Source organism: Protopterus annectens, chromosome 3.part1 (assembly GCF_019279795.1).
Source record: "Protopterus annectens isolate FY-2018-M chromosome 3.part1, PAN1.0, whole genome shotgun sequence".
Taxonomy (NCBI): Eukaryota; Metazoa; Chordata; order Ceratodontiformes; family Protopteridae; genus Protopterus; species Protopterus annectens.
This window is the reverse complement of record NC_056732.1, coordinates 1,341,283,137-1,341,308,656: the sequence shown is the minus strand read 5'-3', so window position 1 is coordinate 1,341,308,656 and position 25,520 is coordinate 1,341,283,137. Positions and strand designations below refer to the sequence as shown.

Genomic DNA, 25,520 nt, shown 5'->3' with positions numbered 1-25,520 from the left:
TTATCCTACTTGGACAGCAGACTGTTATTTGGTGTTAGTCAGAGTGCCTTTACTTGATGTCTGGTGTGTACCCAAGCAGACTGTATGCTGTCAGTAAATTACAAGTTGCTGCAATAACATATTCTTTAAAGGGTGTGCACACACATGCATCAAGCATGTTGTGAGGTTTGTATACTCCATATTTGGTGGCTAACAGATTGATTGTACAGGGGATTGTTCCTGTCATAGGTCACATTATAGTTTGGAAAAGATGAGTACTGACATATTGTGGTCTCAATTTGTATAGACATCACAAATGCCTAGCATTTTAACAGGGGTGTGTACACTGTTTATATCCACTATATGACAATAATGTTTCACTCATTTGTCCATCCATTGTGTTGCGCTCTGTCCAGAAGTCTTGCACTGATAGGCCATGTGTTATGCTATAGGGGTGATACATTCTCATCAGATAGGCTCCTGTGGTGACCACTGTGATGCAATGCGGTTGACCCCAACACAGGTGAACATGCATATAAAGCAATATGGCTATGATTAACAGTTGTGTGCATGGTCTTCACATGCCTGGGGTATTGGCAAACCACAACATTACAATTGCATACTCACCAGCTGCAGGCTGCCGTCCCACATGCAGATAGGAGGGACCTAGGTAGTTGTGTGAGGGGAGTATGGTGAGCAGACCCACAAGTGGCATTGGTACAGGATGGATGCATCATGTGTGCACATGTACAGTACAGCCCCCAGTACTACACAGTTTTCTGTCCTTCACCATAGATGTGCACGTCTGTGCATTAGAAAACCCCTTTCACAACTGCAATCTGACCTGACACATGTACGTAGATACTATACAATTACAAGTATGCCTGCTACACTAGTCTAGTAATCTACACTGGGGCCTTACCTGCACACTCCTTGTCCATTGTCTGGGTGCCAACCACCTCCAGTATTTGGGGGGGGGTCTGTACTCTGATGTTGTAATGGGATGGATGCCCCAAGGTACCCATGGAACTCCCTGGTGGGTGCCAGTGAGGCTGCAAGGCCAGGCCCACATCTGTGGCTGTGCGGTCCTTGGCCACCACAGCATCCCTTTGCCAGGCATGCCGTATAAGGTCACTTTCACAATGCCAGACTTGCTCGTATGTCCATGCATGCAGGCCAGCATCGTTTACCCTGTGGACAAGGTCGTCCCACAGGCCAGTCCTCTCCTGCAGATGATGTTGGCTGCAGCCAAACATTATGCCATGCTTGTGTAGTATGGCTTCTATGATTATATTTGTCTGAGCAGCTGAGAATGTTGACTTTTGCTGATGTGACATTGCACCTGGGAGATGCATCACAGGACCTCATACATTTGGCTAACATATGTACAGAACCTGCACATCTACATTGAATACCAGTAGCTACTACTCGCGACGATAGCATACCCCTGTAACATATCAATGCTGTATCTGCATGCATTGCACTGCTGGCCCTGAGGTGTCATATTCCCCCCAATGAGGCCTACTTAATTTCTTACTCCTATACTCCTCATTCATGTCTATGTCGAGGGATGACATTAGCCATCTTCCATGTCGATGTGGTGTGGATGGTGCCAAGCCATGTTGTGACTACGGTGTATAATGTTGCTAGGTACACATGCTTGAGTTCGTGTAGGGTGCAGACAGGGATGTTATTAGGTGTCATGGATACCTACATTTGTTGCCTTTCAGTAGGCAATATGTACCTGCTCACTGGTCATGAGGGGAGGGGAGTGGGTGCTGTGCATATCCAGCTATAGTGCTGCTGAGCCAGGGCGTGATGTTTGCCCTAAACCTATCTGTAGCAGGTTGCCTATAGCTATGTTTTGTGTATATGTGGCCTGATTGGCCACCATTATAGGGTGGGCTGGTATTTGGTCTCTGAGATTGCAGACATATGTGAAGATGGCCTTGTGATTGGCGTTGGTGGATGTGTCCAATTTGTGCTCCTAGTTAGCCTTACAGTACTCCACCTGTGACCTTATATGCTTGATCAGATAAAGGCTGACTTGATGCCAGGTTGGTGCGTGCTCCTGATTTGGCCTGTACAGCCAATCACGCTACCAAGTCTGTGGTTTGTGTATTGCTGCTGCTCACCACAAGCATTCAGCCTATCTTTAGGGGGTTGATATTTTCCTGTAGGGTAATGCTGAGGCCATACAGCTATGTAGGTTCCCTCATAGTATTGTGTTGTGGGCCTGGACACAGCTGCTAGTTCCACCATATGGGATTCCCTTCATGTGGGCCTTGCCCATTTACCTGGCCTGTGCAGGGGGCATTACAGAGGTGTGGGGGCTACAGCTTCACATACAGCAGGTGGAATTACCTCACAGGACAGGACATGTAAAGACAGCCCAGCAACATGAGGGACAATGCTCCAGAGTTTCGCACAGCTTGTATGTCATTAGCGATGTTGTACACAAGAGGGTTGCTACATTAACAGGGTTTGTCTGGACATGCATTTACTGGGTGACTTGACATCTGACAGTGATATGCCTGTGACATAGCTCTCAACTGGCATGATGTCCACAGACTGGCCAGATGTTTGCCTATTATGCTTGATCTGTTCCTCGACCAACATCTGTTTTTGTGGGGTTGGTAGGATCATGTGAGGATTGTAGTCAGTACATGTTGTCATCCATTGGTGTTCCACACATCATTTCCTTCAGGGATGTGATGTTACAAGAACATATGTAACAGCAGCTACTGTCTCAATTTGTAACACCAGTATGTGTGATATTTCCCTTTTTCCAGCCCCCTGTCCCATACGTATACTATGCGTTGTCCAGATGTCCTACACTACGAATTGTAGAGGTATGGTATATCATTAATTACCAAATGCACACCTGTTAGCATGACAATGATCTGGCAAACTCCTGGCCATGGTATGCAGCGGTGGCCAGGGTTATGCATCCACACCCTGGTAATTCTGTGGAAATCTGCACATATGACAGTATGTCTGTCTGGCCATTGTGAACAGACTGCCAAGGTTGTGTGGCAGTGTTGTGTGTTTGTTTTTTAGGCTGGGTAGGGAGAGTAGCAGCTGTGAGTGCCATACATCCTTTACCTTACTAACTCTGCATGCTGCTACAGCTGCTGGTGGTCTATCAGATCCGTATGCTTGTAGGGGCTGACTCTGACCTGTCATGTAACACCTCTGGATTCCCAGTACACTGTGGATTGGGGCAGTATATGTAGGAGTAATGTGTGAGTGGCAAACGGTATATGGTTGCTCTCACAGTATTATACTGCCGTGTTCAGTTTGCTTACTGGTATGTTGCTGTCACTGTGGTGCACTTGCTTGGGGGTATGCACTTTCACCCCAGTGTCTGTGTTCCACTAGTATTACATCCCTGTACTGCCTGTTATATTTGCTACTGCATGTGTACAGCCCCAGAGCTGGACCTGGGTAGTGTTATGTCAGTCTGATTGTAGTCCGGACATTGCTCGGTAGCTCAGTGTAGTTTCCCTACTGTTTTATGTCCACATATTCATAGGATGTCCAGTTGTATGGCGAATATCTTTGCTCTGGTCCCCATAACTGTTATATATGCATGACACATCAATGGGATGATGTGGGGACTGAGGTCAGTCACTAATGTGAAGCAATTGAGTCCTAGTATTGTGATATTTCAGTTGATATATGTTAGCACATACACTGTTACTACACGAATGTTTTCAGCTTATCTACTGACGTATTTTGTACATGTCCCTATTTTCATGCCTTTGTCAGGCTTGGTCCGCATTCATTGCATTAAAGGGTTCTGAGCATACCTCTCCACAGCCAGATTTTCCACAGAATGTCCAGATGTTTGGTCTATACGTTTGATCAGTTCCACAATTATTTCTATTTGTGTGGTAAATCACAGTGATGATCCAAGGATTTATGTCAGTAAATACATGACATATCAGTTCCCATCATCATATCATTCAGTGATTGTCTGCTGAAACACAGACTGTTGCTGTAACACGTCTTCATTTGTAACAATGATTTTCTAACTATGTCCATATATGTGGCCCATCCCCCCCCTTTTACAGTCTTTGTACAGGTTCCTTGCACTAACAGGTTGGGAGGGGTGTTTCGGAGAAATAACTGCACTGCATGTTTTATACATACATACAAATATATATATATATATATATATATATATATATATATATATATATATATATATATATAATATATATATATATATCTATATATATATATATATATATGTTTCATTTGACGTATATATACATATACATAAATATATATATATATATATATATATATATATATATAAATGTGCATATCTGTATGTATATATATATATATATATATATATATATATGTGTGTGTGTGTGTGTGTGTGTATATATGTTATTAATGTTAAATGACCTGACTGCAGGATGTGTTCGTTAAAGCAGTACAACGTCAGATGGTATAGTGGTATGTTGGTGTGATTGTTGAGAACAGAGTCCTGGGTTTGAAACTTGGCGGGGCTGACTATTTTGTTGCTGTGCAGAATAAGGTCTGAGAGATACAAACTGATTAAGGCACAATCTGAAGTAGTTGACGTCATTCTTTCTGCACATATGGGTATACGGATCCGATTTGGATCCGAGCCGTCAAAACTTTTCAAGCATCAGCTCCGAGCTCCAAGCTCCTCCTATACCTATATTACATCACTTCCTCCTATCTAGCCCCAGATCTAGTTTGCCGCTCTGAGAGTCAGCGTCGTGGTCTCTGAGCTCTAAGCAAGGTGGTAAGGTTTTTTGGTCTTTTTGTGATAGTTGAGTCTGAATACCTTCCCTTTTTTCCTCCCTTTGCATTTGGTCGTCGTGTTAGTTGTAAAAAAAAAAAAAAAAAAGTTAATTATAAGTGTTTTTTTTTGTGATACTGGTTTCCCGCCTAGGCCCAATCCCTGTTTAAGTGTGTGTGGGGGCCGTTAGGGCTTTTACTGCCTCTACTATGGCTGATCAGCCTAAGGTTCTTTTTAAGAAGTGCACAAGAGTGTGGTCATAAGCTGTCACCAGCCGATGGCCACACACTGTGTGTTCTATGCTTAGGGGTCACCTATCTGTCTGCATCCTGCGACATTTGTTCAGGCTTTAACCATAGGTCGTTGAAGGATCGTTGGGCTAAGCTTGTGGCTAAGGGTCTGCTACCAGCTTCTGCCCTGGAGTCTGCCTCGGTTTCCTCCCCAAAGTGACACTGTGCAGGCAGGGACTCAACCTCCTGCCAGGCCTGCTTCATCGGAGTCGTCCCAGAGAGGTAGGGATAGAAGGGAGAAGGAGAAGCGCCACAAAGAGAGGGACAGGCCCAGAAAAAGATCACCGGACATGGAGTCTTTCTCCAGCCCCTCTTCAAAGGCACCCAGGTCTCGTTCTCCTCGGCTCCGCTCTCCCCATTTCTTGCCGGAGCCGACAGAGCCATCAGAGCCGAGGCACTCCCCTTAGATCTGGCCCAGACCCGAGTCAGTCGCTTCCTCCAGGTCGACTCGGAGTGTCTCGGACCTTGATATGGACAGGCTGATGAGGAGGTTCATCCAGAACCAGATTCAGATGGGGGTCTTACCAGGGCCCTCTCCCATTGGAGAGAGTCCTTCTTCAACTATGTTCCACCCTATTGCTGCTTCCCCGATCCGACCCGACGCTTCGGAGTTCTCGAGTCCGAGACCTTTCGGAGCTGTTGGGTCAGTGCAGATGGTTCTCATTTCCTCGACGCCGGCCATCACCTTCAGTTCCTCGGATCCGATCTCGGATCCAGGGGACTCTCTGAGCCGTGGTCGGGGAGTCGGACCCCAAGGGTCGAGATCTCACTCCTTCGGATCCCATCCTCGGTGCCCGGAGTACCCCGCTGTCGGCTCCGATCCCTGCTTCGGTGCCAGGGAGAGCCTCATCCTTACGTTCTCTGGAGGTGTGCTCTCCATCAGCATTCGGGGCAGTGGAAAGGGTTCTCTCCCAGGGGTTGAGACCACAGCTCACCTACTCGGATCCTACCCAGACCCCTCTAATTTTGGATTTTGTTCCCATTACCCTGTCTCAGGGACAGCCCGTGCCAAAGCAACCCCAGGTTGTTCCTCTCAGGAAACCCCCAGAAGCTTACGAATCCTCTCCAGAGAGTCCCACTGGAGAGGAACCTCGTAAGCGCAAGTGTAAGAGGAGGCACTTGGACTCCCCTGAGTCCATTACCACTGATACGGACTTGGATGAAGGAGAGGGTTCCCCCAGATCACCTACTGAGGACGTCTTATTCGGAGACATTATGGAGAGCCTCCACCAAAGAGGAGGTTGGTCAGCCCCCAAACCCTCTGTGGATGAGTCCGTATTCCTGGAGGCCTTTGGCGCGGGCCCATCTACGTCCTGGGTCTCCCCTCCAGCAGAACCTTTGGTGGATGAGTCCATATTCCTGGAGGCCTTTGGCGCGGGCCCATCTACGTCCTGGGTCTCCCCTCCAGCAGAACCTTTGGTGGATCTCATCACCACTAGGGCATGGAAGGATCCTGACACCATAGAGCCTATACCCAAAAGGCCAGACAAAATTCTTTCCCCACCGTCAGACAGGCAGGCATGGTCCAAAGGAGCCCCGGTAGACGCTTTGGTGGTTGCAGCTGCCACAAAGAAGGAACTGGCACAGGAGAGTTCCTCGGTTCATCCACCAAAGAGTCCAGGTTGATGGATCGTTTCGGGAAGCGCATGTACTCGTCAGTGACATTTTCTATTCGTGTGCTGAATTACTTGGCACGTTATCCAACTGCAGTGAGACCTTATATCGGAACTAACTGAGTCACCCCCAGAGTCTCTGTCGCAACAGGACAAGCAGTCTTTCACTGAGAAGATGACTACACTGAAATCAGTGGCTAATACCTCTATGCGTCTCCTCTCTCATGTTACGGAGGGAGCCGCTAGAGCTGCTGGTACAGGCGTTGCCTTGAGGCGTCATGCCTGGATCAGGCTGTCAATTTGCGGACCCCTTTAAGGCATCTTTCATCAATGCCCCTTTCGATGGATCATCCCTCTTTGGGAAGACTGTACGTGACACACTTACTCAGAGTGAGAAGGATGGAAAGACTTTGTCAGCCATCGGAATCCGCTTCTCTAACCCCCAGAGGTCCTATTCCAGGAACCAAAAGGGCCAAAAGAAGATGTGGTTCTGGAAATCACAGTCCTTTCGTGACACTCAGGAATATTCACCTCCCAGAGGCAGAGGGGGACAAGACCGACGCCGTCCCAGAGGCATAGGGGGATCCCAGATACTTCGGGTCTAGGGAAACTATTTCCGACAGACCCGCACAGCAACCCTGAGGGGTTGCCCGGCTGCTGTACTCTGGTGGCAGTCGGGGGAAGATTTTCTTTACATCCACCGGCATGGGAGTCCATTACTGCAGACCGCTGGGTGTTAAACATCATATCCAGAGGATATTCTATCCCCTTCATTTCATGTCCCATAATTCCAGCACGCCTTACAGATGTGCCACCTGCTCACAGGGAGGCTGCAGCTTTAGAGGTTTCGAAGCTGCTACAAAAATGAGCCATCGAGCCAGTCCCCCCAGATCAATCCAGATCAGGCATCTGTCCAGGTTCTTTTTAGTGCAAAAGAAGACGGGGACCTCAGGCCCATTCTGGACCTGTCTATCCTCAACCTGTCAGTAGAGAAACAAAAATTCCAGATGGTCACTCTACAGTCCATTCTACCGTTTCTGAGAGAATGCGACTGGATGTGCTCGTTAGACCTCCAGGATGCTTACTGCCACATCAAGGTCCACAGGAGCTCCAGGAGGTTTCTACGCTTCCGACTAAGGGCCAGTCACTTTCAATTCAGAGCCCTACCCTTTGGTCTCACCACAGCACCCCAGGGTGTTCACCAAGGTTATGGCGGTCATAGCAGCTCACCTGAGACTTCAGGGCATTCAGGTATTCCCCTGCCTACACGACTGGCTCTTCGCTGTATCCACCAAACATCTCTGGTGTCAGGCCCTACACTACTTCCTCGGTCAGGCTCACAAGTTAGGCATCACGATCAATGTCAACAAGTCCCACCTGGCTCCAGTTCAGGTCATAGACTTCATCGGGGCACGGTTGGATTCGATTCAGTCAAAGATTTTTCTCACCCCGGAAAGGATAGAAAATTTCAGACTCCATGTATCAGCAATCTTGGATCACTCAGTAGTCACAGCATCCAATGTTCTCAGGGCCCTGGGTTCGATGGCAGCCGCAATCTCTATCCTCCCTCTTGCACGTCGTCACATGAGAGTCCTTCAGTGGAATCTAGCAGTTCAATGGTCCTGGCTAAACCTTCCAATGAATTTCCACATCTGAATCAATCGGACATGCGGAACGTCACTCCAGTGGTGGCTTCAATCAGTGGACATTTTTGCGGAGCACAGCTTTCTAGCCCCTCCGGCTCAAGCCACGGTGGCCACGGACGCTTCCCAGCTCGGGTGGGGGGGCACTTCCTGTGAAGAATGGTCCAAGGCACGTGGTCCCCTCCAGAGACCAAGCTACACATCAATGTCCTAGAGATGAGGGCAGTGCTTTTAGCGTTCAGAGCCTTCCACCCTGTCCTACCTCTGGGGACGGTAGCCATTCAATCAGACAACATGTCTGTAGTCTGGGATATAAACAAACAGGGAGGGACCCGATCCTACCCCCTTTGTCGCGAGGCCATGAGGGTTTGGGTGTGGGCCATATCCACCAGCCGGTTTCTCATAGCAACGCATATCCCGGGATGCTCCAACATTCTAGCGGACAGTCTCAGCAGGGCAATCCTTCTGCCTTATGAGTGGTCTCTGAAACAATCAGTGGCAGAGAAGATCTTCCGTGTTTGGGGTCAACCTTGCTGAGATCTCTTCACATCTCCTTCCAACGCAAAGTGCAGCAACTTCTTCGCTCTGATCCCCCCTCCGGGGGATGTCCCCAGGGACGCTCTAGTCCATGCTTGGCCTCCCGGGCTACTGTATGCTTATCCCCGGTTACCTCTTATTCCGAAGTTCCTTCAGAGAGCTTGCCGGTTGCAGTGCAAAGTCATTCTCATAGCTCCCTTCTGGCCGCATCAAGTGTGGTTTCCCTTCCTATGGTCTCACCTGCTGGCTCCTCCATGGACTCTAGATCCATGCCCGGATATGATTTCTCACCCGTCGGGCTTGCCCCTGCCCAACCTGGACAGTCTCAAGCTGACAGAGTGGCTGCTCCAGTTCCCATGATCATCAGGACTCCCGGACTTTTGTCCCCTGTTAAGAATATTCTGGTAGCTTCTCTTAAAGCCTCCACTAGGAAACTCTACAATAGCAAGTGGAGACATTTTTGCATTTGGGCCTCTCAGCGCAATCTGAACCTGTTTACAGCCCCTGTTCCGGTCATACTGGATTTTCTGGCCGATCTTTTTCGATCAGGCGCAAGTGCTTCCACCATCAAGGTTCAGCTGGCTGCCATCTCTAATTTTCATGTGGGTGACAATAAGGTTGCTCTGGCTTCTGCCAAATTGTGTAAAGCTTTCCTGAAGGGCACTTTTTTATTGCAACCACCAGTTAAAGAAACAGTGCCCCCCTGGGATCTGACTTTAGTCCTTCAGGCTTTGATCTCTCCCCCTTTCGAGCCAGCCGGTTCAGTTCCGATTACGTTTTTGTCGTGGAAGGCAGCCTTCTTGGTCGCCATCACTTCAGCCAAGAGAGTTTCAGAGTTGCAGGCCTTATCCTCCTTGCCCCCCTATTTGGTTTTTCACAAGGATAGGTTTCTCTGCGTACAAACCCTTTCTTTCTTCCCAAGGTGTCCTCAGCAGCCAATATTAATCAGTCTATAAATTTGCCAGTCTTCTTCCCAAATTTCCAAAAATAGAGGTGAATGTAAGCTTCATTTATTGGATGTCCATAGACAGCTTCATTTTTACCTCCATAGGACTAAACCCTTCTGGAAGTTGGATCAATTGTTTGTCTCTTTTTCAAAACCATTTTTGGGCAAAGCAGTTTTGAAAGTGTCCTTAGCAAGGTGGATCACTCTTTGTATTGCACAGGTTTATAAGGACAAAGGTTTATCTCCTCCTGGTGTATTGAAGGCTCATTCCACTAGAGCAATGGCCACTTCTGCAGCTTTCTGGTCAAGAGTTCCATTAGACAATATCTGTGCAGCAGCGACTTGGGCCAATTCGCACACATTCATCTCTCATTATAAATTGGATCTTATTTCTAGAGGGAGAGCATCCTTTGGCTCTGCGGTGCTCAGAAATATCCTTCCATAAGGGCCTCCCAGGAATACTAGTAGCTGGGGACCCTGTCCCATATGTGCAGAAAGAATGAAGTCAACTACTTCAGATAAAGAAGTTATGTTCTTACCATAACATTCCATCTGAGTAGTAGACTTCATTCTTCTGCACCTTCCCTCCCTCCATCCCCCTCACTCTTCAGGTTTTTCCTGTTTAGTATTGTGGTTATGTTGCCATTTAGTGTCAGCAAACTAGATCTGGGGCTAGATAGAAGGAAGTGATGTAATATAGGTAAGGGAGGAGCTTGGAGCTCGGAGCTGATGCTTGAAAAGTTTTGCCGGCTTGGATCCGAAATGGATCCGTATACCCATATGTGCAGAAGAATGAAGTCTACTACTCAGATGGAACGTTATGGTAAGAACATAACTTCTTTTTTATGCATATCATACATATAATGTTTTATTTAAGCAATAACCCACAGCTGGGTGTGTGTAATGCTGGATTTACTCACAGTTTGTGTGATTTGGTCAGAAGGGCAATGCCCTCATGGCCATACAATGCCAACCGTGAGTAAGTCCAGCATTGCCCACACCCAGCTTTGGGTTATTGCTATTATACGACAACATTATTTAAGTAAGCAATACTTACCTTTCTTAAATCATGTCGTTGTATCATGCCTCCATGCTGTCCTTCCACAGTTTCCCAGTATCCTGGGCCATTTCTGATGTACTGCACATGCGTAAGGAATGTGTTCCAACACTTATGCAGTACATCAGTGCTGTGCAGAGGCAGCAACAGAGATAGGGGGATCTTGATTGCTTTTTTTTTTTTTTTTTTTTTTTTTTTAACATATCTCGGTATGTTACACAAGGTGATGAAATCGTATAACATAGTGAGATATATTAAAAAGGCAGCAGAGATCTTCCTTTCTCTGTTGAGAGGAATGTCGCCATTGCATTTTTTTTTTATGATATCTTGCTATGTTATACGAGTTCTTCAACTTGTCACACACAGCGAGATATGTTCAAAATACAGCGGAGATCTTCATTTCCCCATTGCTATCTCTGCAGACTGGAAATACACACAGGTGATATACAAATGTAAATAGTCCAGGCATCTGGACCTTTTTCCATTTGCATACTCTCAAAGTTACAACGGGTACTCTGTTTGGGGTGGCCAGTTAGCATACTCATTTCTTTATTTTAATGGCCAGTCATTGTATGATATAAAATTAAATATGTACATACACATTTATACTTTTACGTTTACCTTCCATGACATCTCCCTATGTGCTTTCATTACATTATATTCTTGTGTGACTGTACTGTATGGGGCATGTGCATTTATATGGGGGTTTTACAGCTTTTCTACACTGACATTTCACTTTTGGAACTGCTACTCTACCCTGGGTGACAAAAAATAATTGCTACATAATTTACATTTACTACAATAATTTTAACACTAGATGTTATGTAGTCCAATCTCGCCTACATTCTTACCTGTGGGTTCGGAGCCGAACCTAGGCTCCGATTTGGCCATACTCTAGCTCAAAGTTTTTCAATTGGCTGGGCTATGAGGTATCCCATGCTCCACTGCTCCCTTTCCCCAGATCTCGTTTGCCGCTCATAAAGCTCAGACGTGGTCTTGCTCTTGGCTGTGGCTAAGTATAAGTTTTCTTCTTCTTTGACCAAATTTGTTGCTCCAAAAGCTATTTTCATAGCTAGGTGTGTGTTTTTGGTTTGTGGAAGTTTTTTCTGTGGCCTTTCGTGGCCTTTGTCTTGGTATCCCGTTAGCTATCTCCAATGGGCTAGGCCCGTTTCAGTGAGGGGACCTAGTCCTCCCTCCGTTTGTTATCTGTTTCCCTTCTGTGTTCGTTTCTTTTTTTCGGTACCCTATCCCTCCGGGCTAGGGCCATTTAAGTTAGAGGACCTAGTCCTTTCCTTGTTTCCTGTCTGGGCCATTTGAGTTAGAGGTCCTTGTGTGGTGTCTGCAGTTTAATTAGTGTCTAGTTCCTGCACTTTGTTGCTGGTGTCAGGTTTGTCAGTTGTGTTGTGTCTAGTGTCCTACCGATCTATCCACCTTCAGGAATCTTGTGCGTTCTGTCACGCATTCAGCCCTCGTGTTCTTCAAGAAAGGAAGAACAAACTATTTCTGAAAGGATTATTGAAACCCTTTTTCGAGGAAGATCTGGAGAGGTCTTCTAGTGCTAAGTCCTCTCCCTCTAAAAGAGACAAAACCTCCAAAGCAAAAAAATGCTCTCCGGCTCCGTCAGTCTTATCGGAGCCTCCGGAGAAATTTACTAAGTCTACTGTGGCATCCTCGGCTCCACTGTCTTCGGTGCTGAAGGAAGTTGGTGAATCGACAGAACCTACATCGGCTCCCAGCCTCTCGGAGCCGGTGACAGAGATACTAGTTCGGAGCCGGTCTCCAGTTTTTAGACCGGTTTCTCCTCCTCACAGGTCTCCTTCTGAGAGGAGGTCTAGATCGCCTACCTTATCCTCTAGGTCCTCCAGGACTCTGTCTGATGTGGACGTGGATAGAATGGTGCAGAGACTGCTCCAATCACCGGTGCTGGCTTAATTGCTTTCGGCACCAGCCCAGTCGGCCCTGGAGCCCGTCACCCATCCATCGTCGATAGACCCTCCTCTGAGCAAATATCAGCCTTCAGAGCCAGAGTTCTCTGTGCCGTTTGATGCTTCTAGGTTGGCTCTGGTAGCCCACCCTGGCTTCTCAGCTCTGGCCCCATCGGCTCCATCCACGGGGTCTAGGACTCATGGTTCCTCGGTCGGACCCAAGGGGGGAGTCTCGGGACGCTCTTTGGCTCCTAGCCTCCCTATTGGTGCTTTGGCTTGGGTGAGCCTGACCCTTGCTTCAGCTTTGGACCTTGTCCCTTCTGCTCCAAGGGCTTCCACTGTTGGTCGATCTTCGGAGCCAGGGGGACCAGCTTTAGAGGTCATGCGGAGCGTGCTGGCCAGGTCCTCAGCTGCATCATATGGCACCGACACTCTATCCCCTCCAGCTCCAGTATCAGTCTCTGATCGCCCCCATCCTTTGACAGCGGAGACCCAAGGCCTCAGGATACCTCCATGAGTGGTCCCAAACTTTCTGAAGGCCCATAGAGTTTTTGCCTGAGGAGCCACCCAGAAAAAGAACGTGCAAGAAGCAGCACATCGACTCCCAGGAAGAGTCTCTCACGTCGTACACTGACCTCGAGGAATCAGAGGGGTCCCCCAAGTCATCCTCTGAGGATATCTCTTTTGCTGATATCCTAGAGATCTTGAAGCAGAGAGGCGACTGGCCATCTAAATCCCCCTCCGAGGAGGAGCCGATGTTCCTGAAGGCCTTTGGGGCTCAACTCTCCACCTCCTGGGTTTCTCCCCCCTTCGACCAACTCCTGGATCTGGTTTGTCGAAGGGTGTGGGAAACCCCTGACACTGTGGAACCCGTCCCCAGGAGACCTAGCAAATTTCTGTCCGCCCCCGCTGACAGAGTTTCTCACAAAGAGCGTTCCAGTAGATGCCATGGTGGTGGCAGCGACCACCAAGAAGGTACTGGCTGAGACTTCATCTACTGTCCATCCCCCTAGCAAGGAGTCTAGGACCATGGACCAGTATGGGAAGTGAATGTTTTCTTCAGCGGCCTTTACTCTGTGGTCACTGAATTATTTGTCACATTTTACATGGCTCCAAAGAGATCTCCTGAAAGAGCTTGGGGATTATCTGCAGGGTAACGTTTCTGACGCAGTGGCTCTGAAAGTCAATGCTCAGATGTCTACCCTAAATTTTATTGCTAACTCCTCCATGAGGCTGATCTCTTACGCAGCCAAAGGAGCGAGTAGGGCAGCGAGTTCCGGAGTTTCTGTCAGGAGGCACTCCTGAATGCGCCTCTGTAATTTCGCGGAGGCCTTCAAGTCTACATTCACCAACGCCCCTTTTAATGGTTCATCGTTGTTCAGAACAAAGGTGAAGGACACTCTCACTAGGTGCAAGCAAGAGGGAAAAACTCTGTCTGCCATGGGAGTCCATTTTTCCATTCTTTCTAGACCTTATCCCAAGGGCCAGAAGAGTGGGAAAATGTGGTTCAAGAAATCTCAGAGGTTTTTTCATGATGCACAAAGTGATTCCCCTCCAGAGGCAGGGGAGGGGGTGGTAACTCAGGTAGACGCCACCCTAGAGGCAGAGACGGCCCTCGTAACCAGGGAGACCGTGACTCCTTTCATGGTTCTCCCTACCAGCGCTCCTGATGGGAGGCCTGACTGCGCGTCTCCGAAGCCAGTCAGCGTCACATTTCACTATACCCAGAAGCCTGGCAGCACATCACCCAGGACCAGGGGGTATTAAAAATAGTTTTCGGAGGATATCACATTCCCTTCTCTTCTCCTCCCCCACCGATCAAAAGAGTCCCAGATGTTCCACCCAATCAAAGGGATTCCGCAGCCTCAGAAGTTCTGAAGCTGCTAGAAAAAGGAGCCATCCAGCATGTCCCCTCAGACCAGATCAGATTAGGGACTTACTCCAGATTCTTTTTGTTGCCAAAAAGAACAGGGGACGTGAGACCCATCTTGGATCTCAGCCGCTTGAACCTCCACGTGAAGAAGTCCAAGTTCCAAATAGTCACATTGCAAGTATTCTCCCATTGTTGGGAAATGAAGTGTGGATGTGCTCCATCGACCTCAAGGATGCTTACTACCATATAAAGATGGACAGGGCATCCAGAAGTCATATACGCTTCCGGCTGGAGTCAGTCATTTTCAATTTCGTGCCCTGCCCTTTGGTCTCACCACAGCCCCCAGGGTGTTCACCAAATGTATGGCAGTGGTGACAGCTCACTTGAGATGTCAGGGATTCCAAGTGTTTCTGTACCTGGATGACTGGCTCTTTTCTGCCACCACCAGGCATCTGCTACTACAGACCAGAGATGCCACTATCAAGCTGTGTCAACAATTGGTCGTGCTCATGAGGGCGTTTTTACCACAAGAAAGGATTCAGGGTTTGCAACAACAGGTTTACTCATTGCTCCCTCTGAAAAAAGTAAAGGCAAAAACGGTTCTCAAATTGTTAGGGACGATGGCTGCAACAATTATGCTGCTTCCTCTTGCGAGACTACACATGAGGCTCCTTCAGTGGCTGCTCTTTGCCCAGTGGTCTCTACAACATCTTCCTCTTTCTCATCTTATAATGATCACAGACAAGTGCAAGCAAGATCTACGCTGGTGGCTTCACACCAGCAACCTCAGTGCAGGAAAGCCGTTCATCCCACCCCCTCCTGTTGCCACAGTGACCACGGATGCCTCCCAGATTGGGTGGGGGGGGGCAATATCTCGGCAGGACAGTCCAAGGCACGTGGCAGGAACACGAGATACATTTGCATATCAATATCTTGGAGATGAGAGCAGTGCTACTTGTGTTGCAAGCACTTCAGAGCTTTCTTCCTCTCGGGACAGTTGTGATCCACTCAGACAATATGTTGGTGGTATGACATCTGAACAGACAGGGACCCACAGCCAGATCTACTGACTCATATGTCAGGGCAGTTCCATCCCTCTCTTCAGACCTTCCGGTTGACAGCCTAGCTACTCCAGTTTCATCACTAGTCAGGCTTCATCATTTTTCTCTGGAAGTGGTTCATATTCTTTCTTCTTCCCATAAGCCTTCAACCAGAAAGATCTATTCCAGTAAATGGAAAAGGTTCTCCATCTGGGCTCAGGCAAGACAAATTGATCCTTATACAGCTCCAAATTCTTCAGTTCTGGAATTTCTCTCCATGCTTTTCAATCAGGGATCAGCAGCCGCAACCATTAAAGTCCAGTTGGCAGCTATTTCCACTTTTCACGTCAATAATGAACCCAGTCTAATGGCGCATAGACTTTGTAAGGCATTCTTGAAGGGCACTATGCTGCTTCACCCTCCAGTCTTTGACATGGTCATGTCTTGGGACCTAAATTTTGTGCTACAATGTCTCACGTCGTTCCTCTTTGAGCCTGCAGCTACTTGTGAATTGAAATATTTGACTTGGAAGACAATCTTTTTGGTAGCCATCACTTCAGCTAGACGTGTCTCTGAGCACCAAGCTTTGTCAATCAGACCGCCTTACTTGATATTTCACAAGGACAGGGTTTCCCTCAGACCAAACCCTTCTTTTATGCTGAAGGTGGCTTCGGTTATTAATCTCAACCAATCCATTGAACTGCCCGTATTTTTTCCAGACTTTTCTAATAAGGCAGAATTTAAATTTCACCAGCTAGATGTTCATAGACAGTTGCATTTTTATTTGCATAGAACGAAGGATCTTAGAAAATTGGATCAGCTATTTGTCTCATTTTCAGACAATAGGATTGGGTCTCCTGTTTCCAAAGTGACCTTGCCTAGATGGATCTCTAGTTGTATTTCCTTCATTTATGCCTCAGGTGGTAAGGAGTTACCATTTAGAGTGAAGGCTCATTCTACCCGATCGATGTCTACCTCTACAGCATTTCAGGCCAGGATGTCTATGGATGATATTTGTGCTGTGGCCACATGGGCATCTTCTCACACCTTTATTACTCACTACAAATTGGAATTGATATCCAGAGGCAGATCTTCCTTTGGTTCCACGGTGCTCAGGAGTATTTTCCACTAAGTCTCCCAGGGTTCAGGTGCTGGGGACACTGTCCCACAGGTAAGAATGTAAGCGAAACTGGACTACATAACATCAAGAAGTTATGTACTCACCATAACGTTCTATGTATGTAGTCCATATCGCCTCACATTCTTACTTACCCCCCCCCCCCCGCCTTCCCCGTCATGGAGGGCCTAGAGAGGTTAGTTCTGGTTTCAGAACTCCTTTGATTATTGGGATGATTTTCCTTCTCTGTGTTATGTGTATGGAAGGTGAGTGACTGAGCTTGCAACAAACAAGATCTGGGGAAAGGGAGCAGTGCAGCATGGGATACCTCTTAGCCCAGCCAATTGAAAGACTTCGAGCTAGAGTATGGCCGAGTCGGAGCTGAGGTTCGGTTCCGAACCCACGGGTAAGAATGTGAGGTGAGATGGACTACGTACATCAAACATTATGGTGAGTACATAACTTCTTGTTTCACATGATAAAATAAATTGCCTGTCTTGGGACTTGAACCCTGCATAACTGCATGTAAAGCTGTATCTCTAACAACTATGCTATAATGGCTTGGATATTTTCCTTATTTATTTTCATTTAACTCCTATGGGATGTTTAAGCTGTAATGTACACAGTCACTTAGCTACACTTAAACATCCCTTAGGGCATTATATACAAGGTTATATTATTTTCTGTAGGTTATGGGGTGTGTATTGTGGTGTGACAACTACTTGGGGCTGTGTTTGTGACATACTGCAATGATTGGGCTTTCAAGATTCTGTGCATGTTTCATGCTGATGCATGACATGTACAGTAAGGTCTTTATGTATTTTGTGGGGCTGGGGTTGTGCTTGTGTACACTTTGGGGATTTATCCCCTGTTATGTGTGCATTTGCACATATTTCCTGCTTCTGCAGACTGCAGAAGTGCCATACGGCACTTTAGCAGTACAGGGAGTATGTCACAGAGGCTGTGACTCACCCCCTGTATTGCTTTCCTACTGTCGTTTTTTTTTTCAGTGTCCGCAGACACTGAAATGCTCTATTTTGCATTTCAGTGTCCGTGGACACTGAAATAGTGGCATAATATTAGAGCTAAGCTCTAATATTATGCCAGTATGGCTTCAGAAGTGCCGTACACCACTTTCTGAGCACAGACGGCATATTTAGTGTCCGTGCTGTGCAGACATGGCCCCTGCTCTCACACACAGAACCGTGTCCATTTTAGAGCACGGCAGCGCGCCTTCATACATATGCATGGTGCACTGACGTGCTGCTAGGGAACTGTCCCTTTCATGCAGGAATAAGCTATTCCTGCACAGAAGTCTGCTGAATCCCGGGGATGGAGTAATGTTAGGTTAACAGGTTTTGTGTGGATATGGCTGTTGTGCATGATTTAAAGTCTGACATTACGGTGTTATGTGATTGACATAACTTTCACCTGCAGGGCTATCATCAGATTTTCCAAAGTTTGGTGTCTTACATTTGGTGTGTTACTCACAAATATTTTGTCTTTATACATTCAGTAGCATACTCTGAAGATTGCAGTCAGTAAATGGTAACATCCATGTGTGTTTCTGACTTCATATCCCTCAGGGGAGATATGTTACAACAAACCCTGTTACAACAGCAATTTTCTCAGTTTATAACAGCAATATGTCACTAATGCCCCTGTGTTTGGGCCTCTGCCCCCCAAGTCTGTCACCCTTTCTCCATATGTCATGCAGTAAGAGGTGGATATGCACAGTATATCATTATTTAATGACTTCATTCCTGATATCAACCCAGTGATATACCAGACTGCCAGACATTATGTATAGGAGGCCTTATATTGAGGACTAAACCTGGACTTTCTTTTGGAGTCTGTACAGTAGTGAGGTCTGTGTACTTATGGCAGTTGTTGACAGAGTGTCAATATTGTTTAGCAGTGTATTGTGAATATGTTATTTGGCCTGTGTACAGCGTGGGGTAGATGCCAGTTTTCTTGATCCTTTTCTGACATTGCATGCTACTCCAGTTTCTGGTAACCTATCAGCTTATATGTTTGTAGGGCCAGATTGAGATATGTCCCATACCACAGTCAGGCATCAGACTACACTGTGAATTGGGCCAGTATATGTAGGTGTAGTGTGTGACTGGCAAACATGATGATAGGTTTTGTTCACACAGTCCATATACGGTACTATGAATTTGGTTTACCAGTATGTCACTGTTACTGTGGTGTGATTGGTTGTGGGTATGCACTTTCACACTGGTGTCTATTATTCTATGCTGTTACATTCCTGTAGTGCCATCTATATCTGCAGTTGCATGTGTGTTCCCTCATAGCAAAGCTTGTGGTTTGCTGTTGTGTCAGTCTGCCTGTAGTTTACCCAGTGCTTGGTGGCATGCTTAGCAGCTGTGTGTGCTTGCACTAGTGTGATGTTATGTCCAGATATTTGTCAGATGTACTGTTTTCTGGCCGCCATAGGTGTTGTGTATTTCTGACAAGTCAGTGGTGTGATGTGTAGGTGTACGTCACTAACTAGTGGGAAGTAAGTGGGCTTGAGAATTGTGCTCTTCCATCTCTGATATTTAGAACAGACAGGAGAGTGTGACTGCATCAACTATGTCAGTTTATCTACTTCAGTATTTGTAATACATCCCCATTTTCATGGCTTTAACACCCCCCTTTTTCAGGCTTGGTCCTGCTTTATTGCACTAAGGGGTTGTGTGCATACCTCTTGACTGACCAGATTGTTTCAGACTGTCCAGGTTTATTGCTCATATTTGTGGTCTACTCCACAGACACGTTACTGTGTTTTGTGTGGTACTGCACTGCGATGATGTTAAGATGTTTGTCAATAAGTGATGGTGTACATTTAAATGTCATAACTGCCTTCTCTCACGACATGTATGCTGACACAAAGCCTGTTACTGTAGCAACATCTACATTTATAAATGCAATAATTACATATTATGTCCCCCTGCACTGAGAGGTGGAGATGTATGGTGCTGAGGTATGACTCCACTACGTGTGTGTGTGTGTGTATGTATATATGTGTGTGTGTGTGTGTATATATATATATATATATATATATATATATATATATATATATATATACACACATATGTAGAATCCTTTTTATATGTATGTATGTGTGTTATACACCTTCCCATATTTATCTCACCATAGTTATCCTATATGTGTATAATTAGAAATAATTGCATGACTGTTTCCACAGTGTTTGATTCAGAACAAGGTGATAAACATTTCAAGTAGTAAATGCATTTTTTTTCACTACTATTCAGTACCTGTACTGAATGATATATTTGAAAAAATCAACAGACATTTGTACAACTCAGATGGTATAGTGCTACATTGCTCTGACTATGGTGTACAGGGTCCTGGGTTTGAGACTTGGAAGGGCTGTTTTTTGTTGCTGGCCAGAACAGTGGCTGATGCAGGTAGAGAGATTAAAGCAGTTGTAGGCAGTCTTCCTCCGCTTCAGATCAGCATAATGATGCCAGACCTGCCCACCAGTCCGAGGCATACCAGTAGCACTGGTGAGGTCACATGCGAGATGGTCCCAGGCGTCCGCTTTGTACTCTGAGCCCTGGTACTGGCCCTGCAGCAGTCTCACTTCATGGTTTTGCACAAGGAGTCTGAACATGACCCTGGCCCCCTGGATGCCCCAGCGTTGCACCCAAAAGTGAACACCCTCTCTACCTCCAGCCAAGGTGCCTGCAGTGAGGAGCTACAACTGGATGTTCTTCTTGTTTCACTGTTGCAGTCATTACATTTGGGTTATCTGCCTGCAGGTAGCCCTCAGCCGGCCTGAATATCAAGGTCTTGGGTCCTGCGTCAGATGCTGTCTCTTCTTCCATGACGTCAGAAAATCAGGGGTATAAAGCATGCAGCCGACGCCATTACATCAGTCTTTCTTGCCGCGTTGTGCCTGAAGCAGAAGCAGTTCGCAAGTGCCAGTCGGCCGACTCCTGAAATTTTCATTTTCGAGTTTCAAAACCGAAGTCTTCAAAAAAGCTAAGTACCCCGTTGGGGATCCTCTTTCTTGCTCTAAACCAATGTCAGTAAAAGTTAACAATTGTATTACCTGTGTAAAGCAAATACATCATAAAGATTTTCATTTGTACTGCATTCCTTGCTTAGGCCCAGACCACGACGTCCCTCGCTGTCGGTTTTGTGCTTTATTCAATCCTCGAACTATTCGTCGTCTGTCCATTTTTGCAGCAAACTATTTCGGTACTCAGTTTAATTATCCAGAAATGGCTTCTGTAAGCCATCTGACTACCGACATTCCAAAAAAACGTAAAGATAAAGACTGAGACAGACCGCATGGGTCCAAAGCTGCTGACGACACTTCCATTAAACTAGTCACCAGTTCGCCGGTACTCAGTCAATCGCTTTTGCAGCCCCTGATACCCGCTACTTCAGATTCACAGGCCTCTACTGAGACCCATTCGGTGTCTGGTATTCCGTGAGAGGCTTCTTCGACTATGGAACCTCCAGATGTCTCTACCTTGGATGGGTCCAGAGCCGGTGCAGGCTTCTGAGGGTGTATTCAGGCCTACGGACTTGCATTTCAAACAGACACCATCTTCTTCTTCAAGGCCTAAAACTTGACCCACACCTAGAAAACCGACGTCCAAACCGCATGGTCAGGCCCACATGCCTAAAAAACAAATTATAAGAATGGCTGAAGACCTTATTACCTTAGTTAGGGGAAGCCAGCCTTCTCCCTCTAAGAGACCTAGAATAGATTTTCTGTTTGATTCTTCTGATCAGGATTCTGAAATTTCTGTTTCTTCTGATTACCAGGATTTTCCCTTATTTACCTATGAGGATTCTGATGCAGAGGACTCCATTCCCTCTGCTTCTCCTCCAGAAGATTTTTCTTTTGGTGAAACCTTGTACACTCTTAGAGAGCATTTCTGCTGGGAAAGCCAGGATTACTCTGACTCCAAAAAGAGGCTTAGGGAATTCTCACTCCTTCCTCAACACAGGCCTTTAGCAATCCCTCCTGTTCTGGACATTGTAGATGATGCCTTCTTGGAATCTAGCCTGGCCCCAGACACTTTACCTCCGGCTCCCAGGAAACCTGACAGGTATTACAGAGTACCTGACTCTCACAATTTCCTTTTCAAGAATCCTACTGCAGACCCAGAGACCATTTCCCAGGGACCTAAAGGCAATAAGGCTACTACTGCCAAAAACCCTACCCCCTCTGATAGAGATTCCAGGGCTTTAGACAGATGGTGTAAGAAGGTATACACTTCTGCTACTTTGGCCATTAGGGCCTTAAACTGCCAGTTTCATATGTTAACGCATCAGCAACATATTATGGGACTACTTAATCAAAAAATGATGTTGATTTCCGACTGTGCTGAAAATAAAGAATTACAGGATTTAGTGCATTCTGCTGAACAAGTTGGTAAACATACTTTGCAATGTGGTTTTGACGTTTTAGAAGGATCTTGCAGGGCTGCTGTCACCGGGTCTGTTCTTAGAAGGCATGCTTGGCTTAAGGAGCAAAATTTGCCAGATCATGTTAAAGCTTAATTACTGGATTCACCCTTAAACCAAGATCACCTGTTTGGTAACAAAGCAGAAGTCGTCCTTAAAAAAGTTGGAGGAAAAAGCTAAATCTATGCAAACTGTTAAAGATGTCCTACAAGTACAGCCTCCCAGATTCAGTAGGCATTGGCCTTCTAAGAGTTGGTCCTTTCCTGCCTCTTCCAGGCCTTCTCAGTCCAAACCCAGGAACAGCAGACCACCTAAGCTACAGTCTCAAGGTGCTCACAGGCCTAAGCAGTGGAGGGCTTCCACTTCCAAAGCTGGAAGTAGTAAGACACCCCCTATAGAAAACCTTAAACCTTCCCAGCCCTGCTCAACTGCATGCTCCCTTAGGGGGAAAGATCGCACTACATGCAAAAAACTGTGAACTCATTACCCAGGACAAATGGGTTTTAATTATAGTTTCCCAAGGATACAGATTCCACTTCCACACCATACCAACCCCAAATGGTTGGCCAGACCTACCCCCAAATTAGTGGGCAGAGGCTCCACAGCAGGTTCTCTCTCTTCTAAGTATCAGGGCTATTCAACCTGTCCCAGCAGAAGAAAGGGGACAAGGTTTTTACTCAAGACTTTTTCTGGTACCCAGAAAAGACAGCTGCTAACGTCCTATCCTGGACCCCTCTATTCTAAACACCTTTTTGGTAATCCCAAAATTCAAAATGCTAACACTTCATCAGCTGCTTTCTATGCTAGGCAAAGATGCCTGGTTGGCAACCTTAGACTTAAAGGAAGCTTACCTGCACATTCCAATAAGGGAATCTTGCAGGAAATACTTATGCTTCAGAGCAGGCTACAATGCACTGTTGTCTGCACTTCCCTTTGGCTTATCTACTGCGCCCAGCATATTCACAAAGTGCCTAGCTCCAGTCATTGCATTTTGCAGGCAAAGAAATATTCAAATATATCCATACCTGGACGATTGTCTTATTCAGGCAGAAAGCCAGGACATGCAAGTAAATCATCTGGCATTTGTAAAGAAATTTCTAACCTCACTGGGGTACACAATAAATGAAAAGAAATCTCATCTAGTACCCTGCAAACAAATTGTATTCCTGAGAGCAAGCTTGAACACAAAATCCCAGATGGCTTACCTCACGCCAGAGAAACAAGTTTATTTGACAGCCTACTTCAAACTACTGGCCACAAAGACCCAGCTTTCTGCAAGGAAAATCCTGCAAGCCCTGGGGTTCATGGCCTCTTGCATTTTACTAATTCCATATGCAAGACTGCATATGAGGAAACTACAATGGTATCTAAAAAGCTTATGATGTCAACATTCACAGGACCTGAAATCAATGATTCCTATCATTCCTTGCATAAAGACAGAGTTCCTTTGGTGGACAGAGGCATGCTACCACAACAAGGGACTGCCATTCATTCTACCTCCTGCCGCCCAAACCCGCACAACAGAACTGCGCATGGGGGGCTCACTTGGCAGGGCAGTGCTTTCAGGGCAAATGGAACCCCAGTCAGATGCACCTGCATATCAATCAAAAAGAAATGTTAGCTGTACAGAATTCGCTGACAGTCTTCAAGGACCACATTCTTCCAGGACAATTATTGGTAAAGACAGACAACACCACTGTTATGTGGTACATAAAATGAGCAGGGGGGAACGCACTAGTATCTTCTCTGCAGATTAGCCATGGCTCTGTGGAACACAGCCTTGAGCTACCAAGTGCACCTACAAGCTCAGTTCCTGCCAGGCAAGCTAAATTCACTGGCAGACGGCCTAAGCAGAAATCTCATGGGCCCACACGAGTGGAAACTGGAACCAAAGATATTCAGCATTTTTAGAAACAAATGGAGGACCCAGAGATAGACCTGTTTGCCTCTCCTTAGAACTACCAATTGGACAAATGCTGCAGAAGGACTTCCCACACCCAAGTTTGGAAAGTGGATGCCCTGTCTTTCACCTGGGAAAGCCTCTCAGTTTATGCTTTTCCCCCTCTGCCTCTCTTCTCGAAAGTTCTGCTAAAGATCAAACAAGACAAACCAAGGACAATACTGATTGCACCAGACTGGCCACACCAACACTGGTACCCCCTCTTGCGCAGTATGTTATTGCTGGATCCATGGCACCTGCCTCAGACCCCTTCCCTGCTGTCCCAGCAGGAGGGCCAGATTCTGCACCCCCAGCTTCAAACCCTGAACCTTGCAGCCTGGCTAATTCCCTGAGCTCTCCAATAGCATCACTCAGTAAGCAGGCGCTAGATGTCATTCTGGAGGCCAGGAGGCCTAGTACTAGAAAATCCTATGCTGAAAATTGGAAAAGGTACTGTTAGTGGAACATATTCTTCAGTACGTAACAGAGATGCTCCTCAAGGGCCTTTCCTTCTCATCAATTAAAATTCATGCCTCAGCCATTTCAGCACGTTATAATACTAAGCCACCCATTTTCTCTCACCCCCTGCTGAAACAATTCCTCAGATGGGCCAAAAATTTAAGACCACCCAGGAGAGCCCCTACTCCAGCATTGGACCTTAGCTTTGTATTGGAAAAGCTCACTCTTCCTCCTTTTGAGCCAGCTGCAACTGCAGAGTTGAAATTCCTTTCTTGGAAAACTGCTTTCCTTCTAGCCATCACTTCAGCAAGAAGAGTGTCTGAACTTCAGGCCCTCATGGCAGTGGAGCCCTTCATCATCTTCCATGCTGACAGGGTGTCCCTCAGGACCAATCCTTCCTTTATGGCCAAGGTGGTATCCAGTGTGGCCCTTAATCAGTCTATTCATTTGCCTACCTTCTTTCCTAATCCACCGAACAAAGGAGAACGAATACTGCACTCTTTGGACGTGCACAGACAGCTAAGATTTTATTTCGACAGGGCTAAGCCTCTCAGAAAAACTGAACTGCTGCTAGTTGCATTTGCCACAGGGGCAGAGGGGAAGTCCATTTCAAAGCAAACCATTTCTAAGTGGATAGGCCATTGCATTCTTTTCTGCTATAAGCAACATGGAAAACCTACCCCTCAGGGGATAAGATCGCATTCCACCAGGGCTGCATCTACCTCTGCAGCCTTTCTCAGAGGTGTCCCTACCAGGGACGTCCTAGAAGCTGCTACCTGGAGCTCTGTACATACCTTCGCTAAGCATTACCACGTGTCTATGTTTTCTAAATCCACAGCTGGTTTTGCCACTGCAGTCTTGCAGG

At 46.5% G+C, this 25,520-nt stretch overlaps 1 protein-coding gene across 1 annotated transcript in view; it reads left to right on the top strand.

Annotated features, from left to right (window-relative positions):
- ADHFE1 (alcohol dehydrogenase iron containing 1) overlaps positions 1–25,520 on the top strand; it is a 1,104,832-nt gene that overhangs the window by 873,685 nt on the left and 205,627 nt on the right. Inside the window, exon 15 of the mRNA XM_044067374.1 lies at positions 14,804–14,824. Coding sequence (XP_043923309.1) covers positions 14,804–14,824 — 21 coding nt within the window. The remainder of the gene's footprint in view (positions 1–14,803; positions 14,825–25,520) is intronic.